At 39.9% G+C, this 23,137-nt stretch overlaps 1 protein-coding gene across 1 annotated transcript; it reads right to left on the bottom strand.

The window, feature by feature from the left end:
• Window positions 1-5,681: 5,681 nt before the first annotated feature.
• Window positions 5,682-19,459, bottom strand: C4H3orf85 (chromosome 4 C3orf85 homolog). The gene is made up of 4 exons (XM_046659365.1): window positions 19,400-19,459; window positions 19,248-19,300; window positions 7,496-7,629; window positions 5,682-6,089 (listed from the first exon to the last, which is right to left on the bottom strand). Exons 2-4 carry the CDS (start codon window positions 19,294-19,296, stop codon window positions 6,000-6,002), a joined length of 273 nt encoding a protein of 90 aa, XP_046515321.1. The 5' UTR covers window positions 19,297-19,300; window positions 19,400-19,459; the 3' UTR covers window positions 5,682-5,999.
• Window positions 19,460-23,137: the final 3,678 nt, after the last annotated feature.

Raw genomic sequence — 23,137 nt, 5'->3', positions numbered from 1 at the left:
TATGAGCCAGATGCTCCTCTCCTGCAAACCTCACTCCACTCCATTCCACAGATAGGAAACTCAGACCCAGCGGGGCCAAGGGACATGCTCAAGGGACAATGCTAGCCAGTGGACTATGACCCCAGGCCTCTGAAGCTACACTTAAAGACCAGGCAACAGCGCTCCCTTCCCCCAAGGAAGGGGCAGAACCAGGAACTAACCATTAAGCCACTCAGGGAAAATGCTGGCGAGTCTATGGATGGTATTTAAAAGTATTTAAACTTTATACTACAAGTCAAGTTATTTTTTTCCTTTCTATAGTTACTGCCTGGATTCAAGATCATCAAAGAACTCCTTTTAATGTATACTTTTGATGGAACAGAAGGAGGTAGATCTAGGAAGGCCTACCTTCCCTGAAATTGTCCGTTAAAAAATAATTAGCTAGTTTTCTAACATCATGATCAGAAGGAGAAAATGCAGCTGTTTTTGTCACCCTGATGGATAGAATAAAATATTTTGAATTTAGATAAATTATTTCCTTTTTACGTTTGAACTGCCTTCCAATACAGTTCCAATTTGTGATGCAATCTCCACACAATTATTTTTTTGTCTTTAATTTGAAGGAGTCTGGCAATATCTCTTCTCAGATGGGTAGTTTGTTTATTTAACCAGTCAATGTTAAATTACTTTCAATATAATTCATTCATGCTGTCACTGTCATTGAAGATAATGTGAGAGATACATATTCTCTGCCTGGTTCAGTTGCATTAGATGTTTTAGATCAATCTGGGGAAAATAAATGGAATAAGTAAAATCAACACATGAAAATAAATACCCTCATTTTTAATTTGTTCTATATGTACAATATTTCCACCTGTTAGTTATTCTATTTAAACTTTAATAACTTGGCACAGGTAGATGGATGTCTTTTGAGATTGGGTCTGCTGTGCGGATGAAAATAAAGACCACAAATGAAAAAACACTATCAAGTTCTTATTCAATTCTCTTATTGATTCATTGGACAGCATGTGGATAAATTATATCACATCTTATTTGTTTGCTCTGCCACTGATATAAGAAGTTGTCTTAGTCTCTTTGGGCTGTTACAACAGAACATCATAGATTGGGTGGCTTATAAGCAACAGAAATTTATTTCTTATAGTTCTAGAGGCTGGAAAGTCCAAAAGCAAGATGCTAATAGAGTTGGTGTCCGGTGAGGGCCCACTTCCTGGTTCATAGATGGTCATCTTCTCGCTACGTCGTCCCATGGCTGAAGGGGTGAGGGAGCCCTCTGGAGTCTTTTTTATAAGGGCACTAATCCCCTTCATGAGGGCTCCACTCTCATAACCTAAGCACCTCCAAATACCATTACATTGGAGATTAGCTTACAAAAAAAGGATTTGGGGGGAACACAGACATTCAGTCTACAGCAAAGGGTAAGAGGAAAATCTTGTGAATACTGCTTACCTCCCTGACAGGCACCCTCCTCAACGGTACCCAAATTTTCATCAAATTCTTGCTGCAAAGCCGGCACTGTCCTGGGGATTGTTGGAGTTCCATATACAAATCTCATGTAAATCTGACTTTAAAAAGTTTTTATTATAATAGTGTAAACATATACTATAATAATAATAGTGTAAATATATACTATAAATATAAAATATGCTATAGCAGAAAAGCTGTAATTATAGTGATAGCATAAATTACTCAAATGCGTGCTTTGAAACCTAAATCTAAAGCCACCTCGTGAAGCCCTCCCTGACTCCCCCAGGGTGAGTAAGTTGTCTAGTTGCTGTGCACTCGTGATTTGTAATTTAAATCTCTGTAATTCACCTATATAAATACAGTGGATGCTTCTCTCTTTTACTGAATTTAAAGCCCTGTGGAGAAGGGATTGTGTCTTGGTCCTCTTGCACCCACACCTTGCCTATGCCAGAGAAAGATGGCAGCAGTGTTTTTTGAATAAGCCAATACATGAATCAATAAATGATGCAAGATGGCAAGAACATGTGAGGGAAGTAGATGAAATAATGAGAAAGGGGCCAGATCATGGGGAGCTTTGAGTTCTGGACGACAGAACTCTGGAGCTACCTTGTAATAAAGTGAAAAGAGCATGGACTTTCATGTGATCTTAGGCAAGCCAATAATAATAGTTGACTTTTCCTGAGTGTTTCATCACATGAAAGGCCCTGTTCTAAGGGCTTTATGTGTGTCATTTTATGTCTTCATCCCGTTAAGGAGGTCCAATTATCCCCATGTTACAGAAGAGGAAACTGAAGCACAAGACGTAAGTGACTTTCACAGCCAGCAAATGTGAAGCCAGGATTTAAGTCAAGACATTCTAACTGCTATTTTTGAACTACCTGTAGTTACCTGTATCTAGGTAATCTATCTAAGCCTTAATTTTTATCTTTAAAATGGAATCAACAGAACCTGTCTTATCAGAATGTTATGATAATTCCATAAGATAAAGTATATAAACTGTCTCGAGATTTATATACTTTCTTATTTTATGTTTATATTTATGCATTTACTATTATTACATTTATATATTATTATACATTTACTGTAGTCCACAGAAAAGTCTGTCTCAATAAATGTTATTTCCTCCTCTCTTCATCAGTCAAAAGTTTAAAAAAAACCATGCTTTTGAGCAGGATATATAACAAGATTAGAACAGTGCTTCTCATTAATCTCATCAAAGAAGAACTTAGAATTGCTTCCTTGGGTCGTCCCCTGGGAAATCATGAGAATCAGCATTAGAGGAATTCTAGAGGGTAGGGTTTCCAAGAGACCATAAAAACGGTCAGCCTGATCTTTGGCATATTTGTTGACTGGTTCTATGAAAAACTCAGAAAAACTTAACAGAATACTGCTTATGTAATAAGAGTGAGGCTGGTGAGCCTCAGATTTGCACCGAAGTTTTAGGTGAGTCTGAATTTAGTGGGAATATCATTACCAATCACTTCCACTTAGATCGTGGGCCTATTTACTCAATCAGACAAAGAGGGCAAATCAATATGGTTCCCTCTAGATCTTAGAATGGAGACTTTCTACTTCTGCAGAATTCACGGTCACCACAGTATTTGTATTGTTAAGCCTGCGGTAGAACATGCGGACACCCCAGTCACAGAGGTCATGCAGAGTCTTGGGAAGTAAGTGAGGAAAAGGGCAGTCTCTGATCCTCTCCGTTTTTCCTAATATTGTCCATATTGCTGAAGTTCGTTCAGGGTTCTTAAAAGTGTTGAATGGGTCTTCAAACAGGCAGATGTTTACATAGGATTTATATACCAGATAAAGACTTAAAGCAAATCGGAGGACATTCCCTCGCCCCCCAAAAAAAAGTCACTTATGTCAGCTCACATGCCATTTGAAAATAATCAGTTAAATTGAGTCAGTCAGATAATTGGTACCTCAATATAATAAATTTCTTTAAACATTAAATTCAGAATTGTCCTGGTTTAAGCTAATTTAATATGTAGGCGCTAAATATACAGTATCTGGGTTTTCTTAAATCCTAACTAAACAGCTGAATACTCACCACTTCCGGCTCACCTACCTGGAAGTCGACCACTGGATTTCTAGAGAAATTATTTTATGGAAACCTCGGTTGTTTTTGTTTTGTTTGTTTTCCAATATCATACAAATTTCTAATAACGTCTCAGGAAATTATTTCTGGATAAGAAACCTGCTTTCCATGCTTGTTTGATCAGATAGCAATCTAATTGCACAACTGCTGCTTAGTGTTACCCAAATCAAAATCAACTTGCAACTCATTTACAGTTTCACATTATTAGTGGCCCACAATCCACCAAACTTCTTCCTTGTATTATGCTAAACAAAGCGAAGGAATTAAAGTCCTTTTCTTTTTCTCCACCATACTTTGCTCCAGTCGCAGCTGTGTGAGTGTGTGCATGAGTGTGTGTATGTGTGAGTGTGTGTAGACAATATAAATAACTTAAAATAGCTTGTAATGGTTAATTTTATGTGTCAGCTTGGCTGGTCCACTGTGCCTGCCTAGATATGTGGTCAAACATTATTCTGGATGTTTTCATGCGGGTGTTTTTGGATGAGATTAACATCTAAATTGGTGGGCTTTGAGTAAAGCAGATTGCCCCCTATAATGTGGACAGGCCTCATCCAACCAGTTGAAGGCCTGAATAGAACAAAAGACCGACCTCCCTCAAGCTAGAGGGAATTCCGCCAGCAGAAGGTCTTAGGATTCAAACTACAGGATGGGCTCTTCCCTGGATTTCTAGCCCAATGGCCTTCAGACTTGAACTGCAACATCAGTTTTTTCCTGGGGCTTTAGCCTGCTGGCCTTTGGACTGAACTGCAATATTGGTTCTTCTCTGGCCTCCAGCCTGCTGGCCTACCCTGCAGTTTGGGATTTGTCAGCCTCCATAATCACATGAGTCAATTCCTTAAAATAAATCTCTTTCTATATATATACACACACACACATCCTATTGATTCTGATTCTCTGGAGAACACTGATCAATACACAGACGTTCTTCAATTTTTTATTAAACAATCAAAGCGTGGAACTCTGTAGTAGCAAAATGTATATTATTGTTGAAACTCTGAAAATGTGTTTATGTACAATTTCAAATTTATTTCTTAGTGCAAACCCAAATGATTTATTTTCTTGTCCATTCAGTTGTGTTTTGATTTAAAAATCTGTTTATGTTTATTGGAAATCGATGACAGTTAACATAATAAATTATGCATTAGCCTCAAATTTTTTGCTGAAAGTACTTCTAAGGGGTGGGATGGGAAATGGGGAGTACTGGTAGCTGCCAGTGTCCTCTTGGAGAAGAAAGTGCTGGGCCAGAGGTTTTGCAGTGTAGCTTCTTGATGTCTGATTTTTCTGAAATACCTGTTGCTGAAGAAGTGCTTAAGATTGTTTTAAGACAACATAAGATCAGCTATGATCTTGGGGGGGATGCTACTATTTACTAAAGGAAATGCCCCCAGAGAACAACTGACCTGGGTATATAGAGGGAAATAGGCTTTCGAAGACAAACATTACACTTATCTATGATTTTGGAGGACAGTCTTGGTGATTGGTTATATCACCTCCTCAGTACTTCTCAAACTGGAGTACTGAAGTGGTATTCCATGGATATATGGAAAACTGTAGGATAAATGGAGTCCACTTTTCTTTAGAGTCAATTTTTCAGTTTCATTGGAAAAGATTAATAAATATACCTGACCAGTAAGTTAAAAGTGTTCTTTCTTTCTTTTTTTTTTTTTTAAACTACAGAAAGTTTATTAGTGGTTACTAGGGGTTGGGGTATAGAGGAGTGGGGAGTGACCGATAACGGGTGTGAGATTTCTTTAAAGCTGTTATTTCATACTGAAACAAACATCAATATATTATGGACCAGAATGAAAAATTTGCACAAATTTTACAAAACTTCTCAGAAAGTTTGAACTTAGAGATAAATGGCTTCCAGTGGCTTCTGAGTCACCTCTATTCCTCAATATGAGTTAAGGTATTCTCTCTACTGCCTTCATCAGTACCCTTTGATATCAGCACCATTTGAAAATTTTCAAAAGCATGGTCTTAGAATAGACTGGCTTTAGAAAGTGACAAGTGTTGAAGAAAAGAGGAGAGAAACAGCTTCATTGGAGAGATCCTTCTTCCTCGAATTAAAAAGTGAACAAATTTTCTCAAAGAAGAGACAATAGAAAGCAAGAGCTATTAACAGAGATTTAATGACACTGCTTTTTTGTTTTTGACTTCCTGTTCCCATCAAAGCCCCATTTTGGTAAATGTTCTTACTGCGGTCTTTATTTTAGTTCTCATTTTAAGAGCTACCGTTTATTAAGAACTTCTAATTCCTGGACTTTACATGGATTTTCATATTTGCTCCTCTCAAGAGCTCTGAGAGAGATATAATAAATAATCTAGTAAATGGTATGGTTTGCCCGAGGTCTCCAAAACCCACGGTTTTGGTACACTGCCATGCTGAGTCCCACGATTTTGGTTTCCTGGTTTAACCAGCAAAGCACATTTACTGGGCAGTGGATGTGTCAAAGGTGAAGGTATTCACATTCAGATAATACTGTGCAGTTGTTTTCAGAGCTGTCCACGTCTCCCAAGCCTGCAACAAAAGGAAACTCAAGTCACGGTCTCTGGATATGTACAACACGTGTGACATCAGTTATGCTGACGATCATACAGATATTCCTAAAAGACTGAGAGAAATACAATGGAAGGATAATACCAATAAGTTTGTTTTTCACACTTTTAGTGATCTATTTACTTCCATGCTCAAATGTTTTGCAGTGTTTGTGGGGCCACAGTATGAACCAATGTGGTGGCATCTTGTTACATCCCAGTATCTGTCAGTTGATCCCAGTACTGGTCCACAATTTCTGGCAGGACTGCACTTGAAAATTTCAATATTGCATAAAGAAGACACAGTCTACCAGTGTCTGTATTATTTAATTTGCCAAATAAACAACTGTCTTGTTTTAGTACCTCTAAATGGTGCCTGTTAGAGAAAAACAGGCATAAAACTGGATGCATTATTCAAACTGGTAGTTTTCATTAGCAAACGCTAGGCAGAAATAAGCCGGTCCTGGCAGACCAGTTAAAATTCAGCCATGTGGAGTAAGGACAGGCCCTAGAAAAACAAGGACATTCAAATTTTTTATGATTTATATAACTCTTGAGCCTGGTGATAGTGAGAGCCTGATACATGTGGAAAGAAAGAACAAACAACTGAAGGAATTAATTAATTTGTTTTACATCTCTGCTTTCTAAATTGCTAAACTGTAAGAGGGAAATCATGAATAATTGAAATCCTCAGATAATTCAGCAATTTCATTTGGCCGGGAGTTTCAATGTCTTCTTCCATCAAAAGAGTAAACATGGAATAAAACTGGCTAATACGAGTTTCTTCTTTATTCTTCTCGGAGCGAGACTACGAATGAATAGGAAAATGTGGAAAAGGTGAGCAAACTAGGGGACAACATTAAAGCCTCGGATAACTCTCGCAGAGGGAAATGAGCTGCTGAACAACAGAGAAGGAACTAAAATGAGACTGCCATCCATCCATCCACCTACCCAAACATGTAATAAGTTATTGAGACTTGACACCACAGCAGTCATTTTGCTAGGTCCTGAGGATAATGACTTTGGCAGGTGAGATGTGCACTTTGTCTAGATAGGGAGATTGGGTGCACAAAACAGATCATTTCAGTGTGACATCTCGTGAGCTACTCACGTGTGAACAGCATGCAAAGGAGAAAGAAGAAAGGAGGACAAATGCCTCCCTGGAAAGAAAGGAAAGGCTTCAGAAAGGAGGAGAGATTGAATCTTAGTCCTGAAGGAGGAGGTGGAGTTTACTGGACCAAAGCCACTTTATGAAGAAGAAAGGGCAGGTATAGCTCAGGACAGCTAGAGAGGAAAAATCAGCTAGGCTGGTGGTGTGTTAATGCCAGCAGATGAGATGTTATTTAAAAAGGTAGATGGTGAAGGGCCATTTGTTTTTAATGCAAATACCTGATCAACCAGTGAGTTTCCCCATGTATTCGGATTGTGATCTGGGTCCCAGTAATCCTGCAAATATATGTGCCTCTTGAGACGTAGGAACTGGTTCGCTGGGTCCTCCAACAAAAATGGCGCTCCCAATGCTCCTGTAATTCAGAGTTCAAGAGCACAGCATCTTTTAGGGCAATACTTTACATCTCAACGTTTCCTCTTAAAGAGACCAAGCTGTGGTCTTTGGGAGGATGGGAGCCTGAAAAGGAAACCCTGGAAGAGCTATGCCCTGAGGGAGATGGCTTCTCCTCAGACCTTTGCCGCCATTGTACTGTCACCTTACATGACTTACATTTGTACAGCACAAAAGCCAGTGCTGTGTGGTGGATGGAGATTTTCAGAGATGCACATGCATGGGAGCCCACAGACCTGGATTCAAACTCCAGCTCTATCACTTTTTTGAGCAAGTTGTCTAATTTCTCTGAGCTCTAGTTTTCTCGTATGTGAAGAAGTATAATAACAACAAAATAACAAAGGATTGCTGTAAGAATTGGATAAATTAATGGCTATAAACCACTTGGCTCAAACCAGGCTGTCAACAATCTTACTCTTGCTTTCCTAGTCTTCCAAAATAGACCATAGCTTTCAGTCTGAAGTAGACAGCTCTCCAAACTGGCACTTTGGTTAAAATTGCTAGCATTGATAGATGAACCATTAAGTTGAACAGGCTTGCACTTTCTTTCTCCTTCCCACTCCAGGATTAAAAAAATATGTATATATCATTTTTAAAATCCAGACTTTTGGAGCTGGCCCCGTGGCCACATGGTTAAGTTCGCAGGCTCCGCTTCAGAGGCCCAGGATTTCGCCAGTTTGGATCCTGGGCGCGGATATGGCACTGCTCATCAAGCTATGCTGAGGTGGCGTCCCACATGCCACAACTAGAAGGACTCACAACTAAAAATATACAACTATGTACCAGGGGGCTTTGGGAGAAAAAGGAAAAATAAAATCTTTAAAATCCAGACTTTTTTAGGATCTTGAAATTTTAACAGTTTATATTATATTTTCATTCCTAAATAAAACACAATCATGGCATCAATATAAAGAAAGAACACACTCCTGACCTATTTGTAGTGACAATACGATCTGTTCATTGCTTGTGATAAAGTAGCATTTATTACAAAATCCTGAGTAACCTTATGTTACACATACTACAGTTTCATCATTAACAGGCCTCTATTGACCAACACTCTGCATGGACCAGGGGTACAGTGAGCTATCCTCTGTAAGGAGGAGGATGAAAGGTCCAAGATACAAAACAACATAAGGCAATGTAGGATTTGATTGTGCTAAGGGAATGTAGGAGAAGGTGTTATTGTTAAGCACTGGGGCACTGCGATGCAAGCAGACATTTTTGTGGTCAAAGAATTTACTTGGCCTAGTCCTTGTTGAAAAGCTTAAATTTAGCAGGATGGGAGATGGAACAACACTTTTAATTTTAAGCTGGAGGAATGATGTGAGCAAAAGTGTAGCACTGGGAACCTACGAGACCAGTGTCTGAAAACAATGGTTAGAGGGGTCTGGATAAGAGTTTTATTTATAAGCAGTAATAATAATGCTAGTTAACATTTATTGAGCATTGTGCTAAATACTTTAACTGAATTACCTTATTTAATACTCACAGCAAATCTCAGAGGTAGCAATATTAATCATTTCATTTTGCAGACAAGGAAAATGAGCCACAGAAAAGTTAAATACTATGTTCAAGGCCTCACAGCTATTGGGAGGGAGGATGTGGAGCTCTCCCTTCAGAGCGGCTGCTCTATATCGTGACTAAGAGGCAGAAATGCTTGGGGTGAGATAACAGTAAGAACGCTAACAGAACTCCTCCACTTGTAGAAAAAAGGAAGCTGAGTTTCGTACACATTCCCTACGATCTCATGTTTTTCCAAGCATGGCCTTGGATCCTAAGCAGGGTTCTAGTTGTTAGCTCTATTATTTCTAGTTTAATTTGTCAACCCAGTGAGCTCTAGTTCTAAACAGGCACCTACTGAAAATGACAGCCTCTCTTGACACTACACACCAGTCAGGCTGCCTCTGGGTGCAAAACACTGTACTACTAATGGAGGTTTGAAAATGACTCAGATGTAGTCCCCATTTATACAAAGTTAGCATTTGTATTTATTCAATGATTTAAAAATAATAGACAAAAGTCAACTTCAGAAAATACTAGTAAGAGATGCCAGAAGTAATACTGACCTGCTGCTAGATAATCTAATTCAATATAATCAATCCAACATGTTTGTGGAAGCCATCCTCTAAGATGGTCCCCAAAGATTGCTGCCTTCTGATACTCATATCGTGTGGTCCCCTCCTTCACTTAGTAGGGCTGATCTGTGTAACCACAGGACACTGCGGGAATGACCGTGTGTGATTTCTGTGGACATAAAAGACATTACAGCTTCTGCTTTGCCCCTCTCCTGGATCACTCGCTCTAGGGGAAGTCAGCTGCCATGTGTGAGGACACTCAAGAGGCCTTAAGGGAGAGGCTCACATATCAAGGAACTGAAGTCTCCTCCCAACAGCCACATCAATGAGCGACTTGGGAACCTGGTGTTTTCACTCCAGTCAAGCCTTCAGATGACCACAGCTCCACTAACATCTTTACTGCAACCTCATGAGAGATCTCGACTCAGAATCACCAAGCTAAGCCACTCCTAAATTCCTGATCTTCAGAAATTGTGAAATAATAAATGTTTATTGTTTTAAATGGCTAAGGTTTGGGGAAATTAGTTATACCATAGTAGATAGCTAATACAATGCATTATAAGCAACTACTAAGGTTAAGTAGTCAAAACTAGGAAGGCAAGTGGGGACATTAGGGCACCAAATCTGAGTAGGAACTCACTCTCAGGGTTATGCAAATTTTGTGCCACGAGACCTCCACTTGCCTCACCTTAGATCCTCCTCTAATAATCACGATTGCATGGAAAGACAAACAAAAAAAACCCTTCCCACTCAGGAACTCACATTATCTTCAGAGTTCATCAATAATTATAAGACATTTTGTAACTAGACCATGTGACGGGGGAGTGATTAATTCTGATAATTTCACAGAGAAATTGGTTTTGTGTTGAGCTTCAAAAGACGTGTAAGCTTTCCACAGCCAGCAGGAAAGGAGTAGAAGCAAAGAGCACGGATTCCAGGCTGAAGGAGCCTGGAGAGTCAAGGAACAGAGGAGAAAGGAAGCCTGAGGTTCAGCGACCCTTGCTTGGCCAATGTGACTGCAAGGCAGCGCTGTGGGGCGGATGTGGTGAGGCACAATGCTGGAAAGAGGAGCTGGAGCTTGGTTCTGAAGGATTATTACTGTCATACCAAGGAGTTTGGACTTCATTCTGTAAATAATTAACTATCATTTCTGAACAAGAAAATGATACAGTCAGATTTGCTTTAAAGATTTTTGTTTTATTGTGATAAAATATACATAACATAAAACTTACCATTTTAACCATTTTTAAGTGTACAATTCAGTGGCATCAAGGACATTCACAGTGCTGAGCAACCATCACTACTATCTCCAGAACTTTTTCATCATCCCCGATAGAAATCCTGCGCCCTTTAAACAATAACTCCCGTTTCCCTCTCCCCGAGCTCCTAGGAACCACCATTTACTTTCTATGAATTTGCTTATTTTAGGTACCTCATATAAGAGAAACCATGCAATGTTTATCCTTTCATATGTGACATTTCACTTAGTATAATGCCTTCAAGGTTTATCCATATTGTAGTATATGTTAGCATTTCATTCTGTTTTAAGGCTGAATAGTATTTTGTGTGTATATGTCAACATTTTCTTTATCCGTTCACAGATTTACTTTTGAAAACTCCTTTGTCAGTAGTGTGGAGGACAGATGGTAAGAGGGAGAGAGCAGAGTGAGAGACACAAGGTCGGAGGCTCTTTGAACAGCCCAGATGAGAGATTGGTAGGGCCTGAATCAAAGTAAGTGACAGTGGCAATGGGAAGACAGGGTTGGTTTGGAGAGAGAGGGAACTGGCCTTCATTGGGCTGACTCGTGTGGACTGACCAGCAGTAAAGTTTTGGTTTTGGGTGAGATGTGTTAATAGGTGACTTTTCAGACTTCTCTTCATTCTTTTTGAGGAAAAGGTGTTTAGTTACAGTGTTGCATGTTTAATGTATACTCATTCTATTAAAAGAAAAAAGTGTTTTTCAAAAAAAGGGAGTGGCTAGGCAAAGTAGATTCAATACAATATCTAAAAATATTTCTAAATGAATTATGCTTAGAATATAACTTCCAGCTAGATAAAGAAAGAACAGTAACTGCTTAAGATAGTGTTCCTTCGAATCATCCAAAAGTAGAACCAATATTCTGCACCATAATTATCTGGGTGCATTGTACAATCACTAAGAAAAAAATGCTATTACATAAATCTTGGCAGAGAAGCATGCTTTAAAATACAAGCCATAACTATTTAAGCTCTAATAATTCTTCCGTAAATCTTCTCTTTGCTCACGGAAAATGTCTCAGTGATGCTGGCTCCTTCCCCCGCCCCCCAGAACAAAGCGCCTACCTCAGCATTATGCACCCAACAGGCATTCAATAAATAGTAATTGATGGTGATAATAACATCACCCATGAGAGAGACAGAGAAAGCAGTATTTATTGTCCTACTTTACAAATGAGAAAATTGACACACGGAGATGAAATGACTCACTCAAGGTCACATAGTAAGTCAGTGGCGGGGCTGGAAATAAAATGCAAACACCATAGAAGGGCACGCTATTATCCTCTCTGCTTGAGAGACTTCTCCTCCCTTTTTCATTTTGCCTGATCAACCTTGAAAGTTAGTGAGAGCAAGGTCAGAGTTCTGTGTTTGTAAGCCTATATAATACCGCTGGAGTCTGAAAACTGAAACTGAACCCTGAGTTTCATTACTTTGTTGGTTTTTCAATGTTTTTTTTTTTTAATGTAGGCAATATCAGACAGGTTAATGCCTTATTTAAACTTTATAATCATAAGCTATAAGAAATATCCCTCTCTTTCTTTCCAACTCCCTACACAACCTTCTTCCTTTCATCCCATATCATAGTTAGTTTTTTGTTCTTGTTGTCTCTTTTTGGTGAGGAAGATTGGCCCTGAGCTAACACCTGTTGCCAATCTTCCTCTTTTTGCTTGAGGAAGAGTGGCCCTGAGCTAACATCTGTGCCAATCCTCCTCTATTTTGTGTGTGGGATGCTACCATAGCATGGCTTCATGAGTGGTGTGTAGATCTGTGCCCGGAATCCAAACCTGTGAACCCCAGGCCACCGAAGAAGAGCACGCGAACTTAACCACTATGCCACCAGGTCAACCTCTCATAGTCAGTTTTAATAGGACCTGTGAAGCTTAGTTCTACATCTAAAAGTTTCTCAAATATCCTCTGCAGAAAATTTTGTACAGTAGAAACAAAGCAGACATGGCCGAGTATGAAGATATTCAAGATCACACTCTCCCCACCCAAATCAAGAAGGATCGGAGGTCTGGAGTCTTAACCTGGCCCTGTCAGTGACTGGTTAGGTCACCAAGCCACTTTTTATTCTTGCACTTTTATTTTCCGTTCTGTAAAATGAGGCTGGATCATATGATCTCTAAGATCTCTTCCAGCTCTATTTTTAACTGGAATGTATTCATAACAAATAGGTCATTAACTGAAAATTACTTTCTCTGGGTGGTATTATGTCATCGGAAGCATATAGAATATGCTAAGTGGGCACAACTCCTACTGCCTTCAAGAACCTTGCATGCCAAGAAATTCAGCACTGAGACAGGCAGAAATAAGTGAAAAAGAAGTCAAAATAAACATAGCCAATAATTAAAGCAAACGAAACAAATGTGTTCACATTATGCACAAAGAGATGAGTGTCCATCACAGGCTGATGAGCATATGGGAGTAGCGGAAGTTGTATAATTAGAGGCAGAAAGACTCCCCATACTGCCATCACTCAGGGAAGGCTGAAAAAGAGTCTTTAAATTTGATGGTGGAGAAATGACTGAATAGTCTGTATACTATGCACACGACCACAGAAATGTTACTTATGGTAGGAACCTCTACACTAAAAAGATGAGAAAGTCTAATGAGAAACTTAAGGAACAGAATGAAAGGGCAGGTCTGATGAGAAATTCCACGTAGAGGCAACTCGTTTAGGGTAGCCCCAGGCCTCTCTTGTCCCCTTTGTGTTCCCTGCCCCTAGGAAGGGGCAGTGCCTCATTTCACTGGTAAATCCAAGAGGCATAACTTGGCATGTCCAGATGGCTCTTCCTTCTTCATCTAGAGAGTGATCTGCCCTCAGAGGGCACCCTTTCTGTTCTGGTTCTGCAAACTGCAATTGGATATGAAATTTGCCAAATTCTAGGGTCCAGTCCTCAGGCCCTTCATGTCCTCATACTATGCTACATCTTCCGAGTGAGTCTTTCTCAGTAATCAAAGAAATGGCCTTCCATAATCATCTTTGGTTTATTTCTCAGCTTGATCAAAACCAGGATAAATAAGGGGGTGCTATTTGTCAAAAGGTGGCTCAGAGAACCCTTTAGATCTGTTGTCTCAGAGCCTCACTAAGAAACAGGAAAAAAAAAAAAAGAGTACAGACCAGGGCACTCCAATCAGCAGGATCTTGTCATCCTTGGGCAGCCACAGCTGTGAACTTCTTGCTGGTGTAATCGTCAACGTCTATGAAATAAACGTGGTGGGATTCAAGGGGGGCAGAAGACGCGAAAGGTCTGGCAGATCACAGGACAGGCCCCTAACTAGCTATTTCCCTCAGGGCTGGGTGATACTAATATTTACAGTATTACCAAATGTCTGGAACTGCAGATGGAGAATAAGCACTACAGTCCCACCCCAAGTTCAACAATACTTAGGTATGGGATACGGGAAGTGAAGCACTTAGCACTCAGTATAAGCAATGAAAGAACAACTTATATTATCCACTAATTTTATTGGACTGAGTTTCAGTTCCTGCACCTAAAATGTTTATGTCTTAAAAAAATAAAGATGAATTAAGTGCCCAGGCAATTATGCATGGACATAAATTAAGTACTAAAATAAAGTATAAATGGCCACTAGGAATTAAGTTCAAAACAGGGTCAGAAGAAAAGGATATGCAGATACCTCAGCAATATGGTAAAATTTTCAAAGATCTCTCTAAACGTAGGAGAAGTTTTATAATTTTGTGAGAGATTAAAATACTTTTAGACTTGAATATTTTATTCCCTGTGTTAGGTATGGAATTTTTTACAAATAATGAAATACTTTTTTTTTTCCTTCTTGCTCTAAATTGTGATTACTGACCCAAAAGTTTATGGTGGAAGATAGAAGAGTTCTATTTAGTACAGAGGATTTTCCCCCTTTGCTGTAATTCAAATAAAAATTAGTGAGAGAGAGAATGAAAGAGAAGAAGTTTGAGTTGTGAGAGAAAAAAATGTGAAGAAAAAAGAAGGGAGAAGGAGAAGAGAGAAATCAAGAAATCAAAGGAAGGAGAGACTAAAGAAAGGCGATTACAAAAGACAAAAGGTTGCAAAAGGTGAAAAGTCATGGCAAAAAGGAACAGGGCAAAGAGGGGAAGTAAGAAGATGGTAAGAGGGTCGTGGAAGTGAACAGAGAGGAAAGAAAAGGGCTGACCTGCGGGACGAACTCTCAAATCCCCGGCATCGTACTAAACTGTCTGTTAATAAAATGCTTTCGTCACTGAACTTTTAACTCGGGAACTTAGGCTTTATTGACATTACAACTGCTGACGTGTTGAGTACTTTGAAAAGTAAACAGAAACTGGTCTCACTTGAGTTCAACTTCCATCTGTCATAGCGTGCTCTCAACACACGTACGCCGACATCCACGCTCACACACATGGCCGCGGAATTCCCTGGGATGTGTTTTTGGAGCTGGCAGATCTTTTATTAGTTTTTAATCTTGTGGACAGAGAAATTCATAGCTCACGAAAGGCAGCATTTTATTTGTTTCAAGAGTGACCCCTTCTGGGTCACTGCGTATCTGTGTTGATGAATTCTCAACTCGAGTGCCATGACAAATGATGCCAATTGGATAGGAAAAGAGCAAGTTTTTCTACAACATCCAGAGTTCTCAATGAATCTAGTCATGGGTAATCACATTTTTTCTCCAAACACGTCATTTCCCAGTTTATTCTCATTACCCACTTTCTTGAGAGCAATCGATCTTAAGCCAAAGTGAGCAGGGAAAATTAAGAACAAAATTTTATGAAATAAGCTAAAACTATATCTGGTAATACAGACTCCCTAAGGAACTGGAGGGCTGCAGGGATGACTGAGAAGGGCCATTCCTTCTATGGCAGAAAAGAAATGGGAGGGACGGGAGGTGTGACAGGGTCGTCGGGAAGAAGATGTGAGTTTAAAAGCTCTTGTCAAAAAAACAAACCAAAACAACAACAAAAAAACTTTTAGAGAAATTGGCCTTGGTTAGTAACCATGGAGTGAAAACCAAGACCTGGAACTATGCTACAGAAACAGGCCACAGGCAGTCTATTTTTCTCCCTGTCTAAAACTGGAAGACGTACCTGCACTTAGAGGGAGATCTCATCGATCCAACCCCCAAATTGTTTCAAATATGGGTCAACTCTAAGTTTGGTTTACTTACTCAGTGAAACACTTTCCAAACATGTATATTTTCCATATCTCCTCTTTATGTGAAATGGGACTGCTTGATGTTAGTAAGTGCCTTAGTGAGAGGGAACGTGGAGTTTCAGACTTCTCTTTACCCTCAGTGCAACCGGAAACTGTCCTTGGTTATGTCCTGATTTGGCTCTATTTCTTCTAAAGTCACCCCTTTCCCTAAGTCCTGATCTATTCTTGTGGAACCAGTGGCAATAATACCGGCTCTATTGCATTTTCAGGAGGAGCTCTTGCTGCCTGCTCTGCTGCCTATCCCATATCTGCATATCCCTTATCTGCATATCCCATATCCACATATCCCTTATCCGAATATCCCATATCCACATATCCCATATCCACATATCCCTTATCCGCATATTCCATATCTGTGTATTCCATATCTGCATATCCCATATCCACATATCCCTTATCCACATATCCCTTATCCGCATATCCCTTATCTGCATATCCCATATCCGCACATCCCTTATCTGCATATCCCATATCTGCATATCCCTTATCTGCATATCCCTTATCCACATACCCCATATCTGCGTATCCCTTATCTGCATATCCCATATCCACACATCCCTTATCTGCATATCCCATATCTGCATATCGCTTATCCACATATCCCTTATCCACATATCCCATATCCGCATATCCCATATCCACATATCCCATATCCACATATCCCTTATCTGCATATCCCATATCCGCATATCCCATATCCACATATCCCTTATCTGCATATCCCGTATCTGCATATCCCATATCTGCATATCCCATATCCACATATCCCATATCCACATATCCCTTATCCACATATCCCATATCTAACACTGCAGTGCCAGAGGGGACAGTTTGTGTAGAAAAAAGAAGAGCTTTGTTCTCAGAAGCCCTGGATGTAGAATTTGGATACAAATCCAGCATCCATCATTGATTAACTGCATGGCTTGGCCATTTAATTTCTCTAAGCCTCAGTCTCCTATTAGTAAAATAGGAATCACAACACCTATTTTCAGTGATTATGAGGGTTGAACTAATGTAACATGGAAAGCTCTCGATGCATAATGAAGATATCATAGTAGTGCTAATATTTGCTGTTTTATTAGAGGAGAAGGCAATTCTTTGACCTAAATAGGGTTGTTTTGTTTTTTAATCAAATCATGACACTCGGACTTCTAATTCTCCAACCAAGGAATCAGCTTTAATGTGTATAAGTTACTATTTTGGGAAAAATCAATAAAATAATTTGGGGACTGTGCTCATAAACTTAATTACTTGAGTAAGGTTCTTCATCATTTTTGGCTTCAGCATTCCCATTAGGAAAACAGATAATGAGATCTTTTCCCTACTTACTTCAAATTAAGTTCTAGGCAAAAGTAATTTGTTAGACGACTAATCGGTAAGAGAGAAAACCTTTTTTAATAAGAAAACCAAACTTTTTAAAGTGGTTTTTTTTCTTAGGATAAGCAGAAGGGCTCTAGTGCAGATGAACAGCCTACATTCTTCAATGGAAAGGGCTGGGGAGAAGCAAAAAATGTTGATTCAAACTATTATTTTCTACGTTAGAGCTATATGATTCAGAAAATGTCAGTTAAACGAGTTATTAATGTAACGAATGAATCTGTTTCTAAAGACCTCAGTATCCTCAAGCTGCAGGCAGTTAAGGCTTCTGTCCTGAGATCTGAAGGGCTAACCGAGCAGGGTCAACGTTCCTCTGTCCTTCGCTTCTCATCCTCAACTTGTTATTTCATGACCTTCAACTGCACAGTTTTATTTATTTATTTTTAAAGTGAAGTCAATCAAACCAGTTGCCTCTATAGGTAGACATATTTGCTGGAGTTAAAGTTAATTCCGACTTGTTTCTTTAAGAAAGGCTACAAAAGTCATTTTGCAGAACCATTTTCCTTTTGCCAGATATTTTTGACCCTGCAGTGTTCTCAGGTGAACGTGGATGAGCCACAGCACCTTCAGCCTTTCAGTGACCCACCATCACCCATTCCAAAGTCAACGGCATGGATCAGCCAAGGCAGAGCGTTATGCTGATGGAGCACTGCCAGTCCATAACTTCAGTTTACAGCATGCTTCTCAGATGCGCACTTAAACTGAGTGAGCCTCACTTTGTTCCTCTGGAGATGTGGGCTGTAACTGGGTATAACTGTATATGCCTTGGTGATAATTGCTCAGTAATTATTGGCTGAAATTTTCTAAATCCTTTATTTAAAAAGCTCCTAAATGCAAAGTGCAATATAAATGATTAAAACTCTTTATTAAAATGATTAATATGCTTAGAAATAAAAAGCTAATTATATACACACATACCTAGATTTATATTCTCTATATAGGTATACACACCTACATCTATTTATTTGTCGCTGTGTGTGTGTGTGCGTGTGTACCTCAAACAGAATATATAACTTTTTTACATGGGTCTCAAGCTTTCATAAAAGTAGGAATTTATTCTGATTTAAGCATCTTCATCAGAAGTATTTATAAATTGTAGAGACTTAACTGCGAAAATAATTTATACCTTCGTAAGTATTTTCAGTTAGGGTTACGAGAAAAACAAATGATCCCACAGTTCAATTCAGATATAAGCCTCTGAGCTACTGGGTCAATTTGGCAGCAAATCATCTGGCCTGAGTGTCTTCCTTGATATGTCTTGAAAACACTACTTCTCCGAGCCACAGCTTACCCTGAAGGTTAATGAATTCACACTCTCAAAGTACCTTGAGGTCTCCACATAATGATACATGTAAGTATTGCAGTTTCTAAGTGGCATTTACAATTTTTCTTTGTTGAAGGACACCAGAACACTTCTTCAGAAGTAGCAGTTAAATAGATTTCTTAGCAACAGCAACATGTTAATACGTTAATACATAATTAGGAATAATATGATCACACACGCAATTAACACTAACATGTTCAAAACCACAGCGTAACACAATAGTTTCATTTCCCCAATGCTTTAGAATTGGTGTATGGATAAAACACTTTTGTTCATATCTTTAAAAAATCAAAAGGGGTTATCTGTCAACCTAATAGCTATAAAAGACGTGATAAATAAAAAAGAAATAGGTTCTTACCTATGAGCAATGTTGAACACAGGGCCACTTGAAGCATTTTATAGTCCATGATTCTGTTTTGGAAAGAAAAGATTTATTAATTTTAATTTAACCAAGCAAAGCTTTAGGGCTTATGGGGTACTTTCCAGGAATATGAAGCATTTACAGCATACCTGGAAGCCCTGCGAGCTGAGACAAGTCAGAGAGAGGCCTTTGCTTGAGATGGCTTTTTTATATAACTCCTGCCTTTTTGCCCTTTGGACTTTTTCGACTGACTTTTTACAGGCGGTTCTTATATGGGTCACGTATTTATTTACTAATTTTATCATCCACACACTAATGCAACGTAAAAACAAAACCAAGGTGGAAAAATTGGATTACTCATATGTTGCTAGTGGGAATATAAAATGGTACAGTCACTTTGGAAAACAGTTAGGCAGTTTTTTATAAATCTGAGCATGCAATTACTGCACAACCCAGCAATTGCACTACTGAGCATTTATTTCAGAGAAATGAAAACTTATGTCCATATGAAAACCTGTATAAGAATGTTCATAGCAGCTTTATTAGTAACAGGTAAAACCAGGAAACCACCCAGACATCCTTCAAAGGCTGACTGTTAAACAAATTGAGATAGACCTATACCATGGATTAATACTCAGCAATAATAATACAATAAAAATTGTTGATAGACCCAACAACTCAGATGAATCTCAAGGGAATTATGATGAGTGAAAAAAACAGTCCCAAGTGGTTAGTACCGGTATGATTCCACTTATATAACCTTCTTGAAATGACAAAATTAGAGCCATGAAAAACAGATTAGTAGTTGCTAAGGATTAGGGATGGAGGCGGGAGGTGGATGTGGTTATAAAAGGGCTAATACAAGGGACTCTTGTGGTGATGGAACAGTTTTGTGTCTTGACTGTGGTGGTGGATATGTGAATACAAACATGTGATAAAATTGCGTAGAACTAAACACATCTCCTACACAGACACACACACACACACACACACACACACACAACACACACGCAAGTAAAACTGGGGAAGTCTGAGTAGGATCAGTCAATTACATCAATGTCAATATCTTGACAAGGCTGATGTCAAGATGGTGGCATAGGCGGACACTGAACTCAACTCCTTCCACATTCACAACCAAGTTACAACTATTCTTGGAGCAATTACCACTGGGAGAGAACTGAAAACTGGATACAAAGAACCCCCACAACAAGGGACAGTCCTGGCTGAGGTGGAAGAGGAAGAAATTCCCTTCTGGAGAGAAAAAAGACACCTTTGCAAGCCACAGAGTTTCATGGCTGGCCAGGAGCAATCTAAGGTACACAGACTTCCCTGGAGGAACGGAGGACAGAGTCGGGGAGCATTACCGCTATCACTATCCTTCAGACTCAGTACAACTGAGATGAGTGGCATAATATTGGGCTGTGCTGACTGTTAACTACAACAGGGAATACCCTCGGAAAAACTATTGGGCAGGAGTGGAAAAAAGCCAGCTCTTAAACGGCCCACACACAAATTCACCCACTTCACAAAGCAACATAAAATCACCAGAAAAAAAAGGTGTGCAGTCCTTTGGTGAAAAAAGACTCACCTGATAGGCTCTGGGTGCATCTCAGTGAGAGGTGAGACCTCTCTAGGGACTGAGACTTTGGCAGCAGCTGTTATTGTGACCTAGTACAGGCAAGCTGACACAGACACTGGCAGATGCCATTGGAGTTCATCCCCTGGCCTGTCAGCCCAGGGTCTGCCCCACCCACTAGAGCATGGATTTAATCCAGGTCAGCCAGGCCAGGCAGCACCCCCTTGGGACTGGCCCTACCCAACAGCATGCTCTCGGGCAACTTGTCAGCCTGCATAGACTGAGTGCCTGGATCCTCTGCAGGCAGGCAAGTGGGTCCACCTCTGTGGGACAGGGTGTACATGAGGGGTGAGTGAAGTGTGTAGGGCATTGGTGGAGTGTGTGGGGGCCTCTGTGTGTGGGAACTGGGTCCACTCCAGGGAGTTTGGACGTGTGCGCAAGACAACACAGTGTTGACAATAATGGGTGTGGACCTGTGGGCTGTGGGGCTTACCAGTGGTAAAGGCCTGTGCTTCTCAAACAGCTACATAGAGGATCAGCCCCACTTTCCAAAGCCTGAAACAATTGGGTACTCCCATGCTTGGGGCCAACCCCACTCAGCTGCAATCCTGAGAGAGCTGACAATAGCTGTGCAGGCCAGAGGCCTACAGCAATTGTGAGCCCCTGAGCCTAGCAACCAGCCATGCTGGGGACATATTCACTGAACAGAAAAACTGTAAGAGGAATGTGCTATTAGACCTTACAGCCAACTGTGCTGGGGCTCCCTAAACCCAATAAAGTGACTGAAGTTTCCATAGCAGCCACAGGCAGCGGCAGCTAAGCATTCCAACCAGCTGGTCAGTGAGACAGCTAGACTCCCTGGGTACCTGCAGCAAGAGCAACCCTACCACAACAGAAGGACACACATAGCCCACACAGGGGTCACTCCTAGAACATTTGAAACTGGTGACAAGAGGGAAGCACACTGCTGGACCTCAAAAGGCATCTCTTCTCCAAGATCAGGAGACAGAACTGACCCAACTAATACATAGACATAAGCACAGAGATAGAGGCAAAATGAGGAGGCGAAGAATATGTTCCAAACAAGGGAACAGGACAAAACCCCAGAAAAAGAACTAAGTGAAAAAAACATAAACAATCTACCTGACAAAGAGCTCAAACAAAAAGTCATAAGGATGCTCACTGATTGTGGGAGAAGAATGGATGAACTCACTGGGAACACTAACAAAGAATTGGAAAATATAAAAAAGAACCAATCAGAAATGAAGAATACAATAGTGGAAAGGAAAAATTCACTAGAGGGACTCAGTAGCAGATGATACAGAAGAACGGATCAACAAGCTGGATGAAAGACTAGAGGAAATCACCCAAGGTGAACAGATAAAAGAAAAAAGAATTAAAAAGAATGAGAGTAGTCTATGGGAATTCTGGGTCAACATCAAGCACACTAACATTCATATTATAGGTGTCCCAGAAGAAGAGAGGGACAAAGGGGCAGAGCATCTATTTGAAGAAATGATAGCTAAAAACTTTCCTAACCTAAGGAAGAAAACAGACATCTAAGTATAGGAAGCACAGAAAGCACCAAACAAAATAAACCCAAAGAGGCCCACACCAAGACACAATATAACTAAAATGTCAAGAACTAAAGACGAAGAGAGAATCCTAAAAGCTGCAAGAGAAAAGCAACAAGTAACATACAAAGGAAACCCCATAAAGCTATCAGCTGACTTCTCAGCAGAAACCTTACAGGCTAGAAGGAAGTGGCATGATAAATTTAAACTGCTGAAAGGAAAAACTTACAGCAAGGAATACTCTACCCAGCAAATGGGCAGAGGATATGAACAGACATTTTTCCAAGGAAGATATACAGATGGCCAACAGACACATGAAAAGATGCTCAACGTCACTAATCATTAGGGAAATGCAAATCAAAACTACAATGAGATATCACCTTATACCAGTCAGAATGGCTATAGTTACCAAGACAAAAAGCAACAAATGTTGGAGAGGTTGTGGAGAAAAGGGAAGGCTCATACACTGCTGGAGGGAAGGCAAACTGGTACAGCCACTATGGAAAACAGTGTGGAGATTCCTCATAAAACTAAAAATAGAAATACCATATGACCCAGCTATTCTACTACCAGCTATCTACCCAAACAACTTGAAATAAACAATCTAAAGTCGCATGTGTACCCCTATATTCACTGCAGCACTATTCACAATAGCCAAGACATGGAAACAATCCAAGTGCCCATTGACCAATGATTGGATAAAGGAGATGTTGTGTATATATGCAATGGAATACTAT

Source organism: Equus quagga, chromosome 4 (assembly GCF_021613505.1).
Source record: "Equus quagga isolate Etosha38 chromosome 4, UCLA_HA_Equagga_1.0, whole genome shotgun sequence".
NCBI classification, from domain to species: Eukaryota; Metazoa; Chordata; class Mammalia; order Perissodactyla; family Equidae; genus Equus; species Equus quagga.
This window is presented reverse-complemented; position numbering and strand designations above follow the sequence as displayed.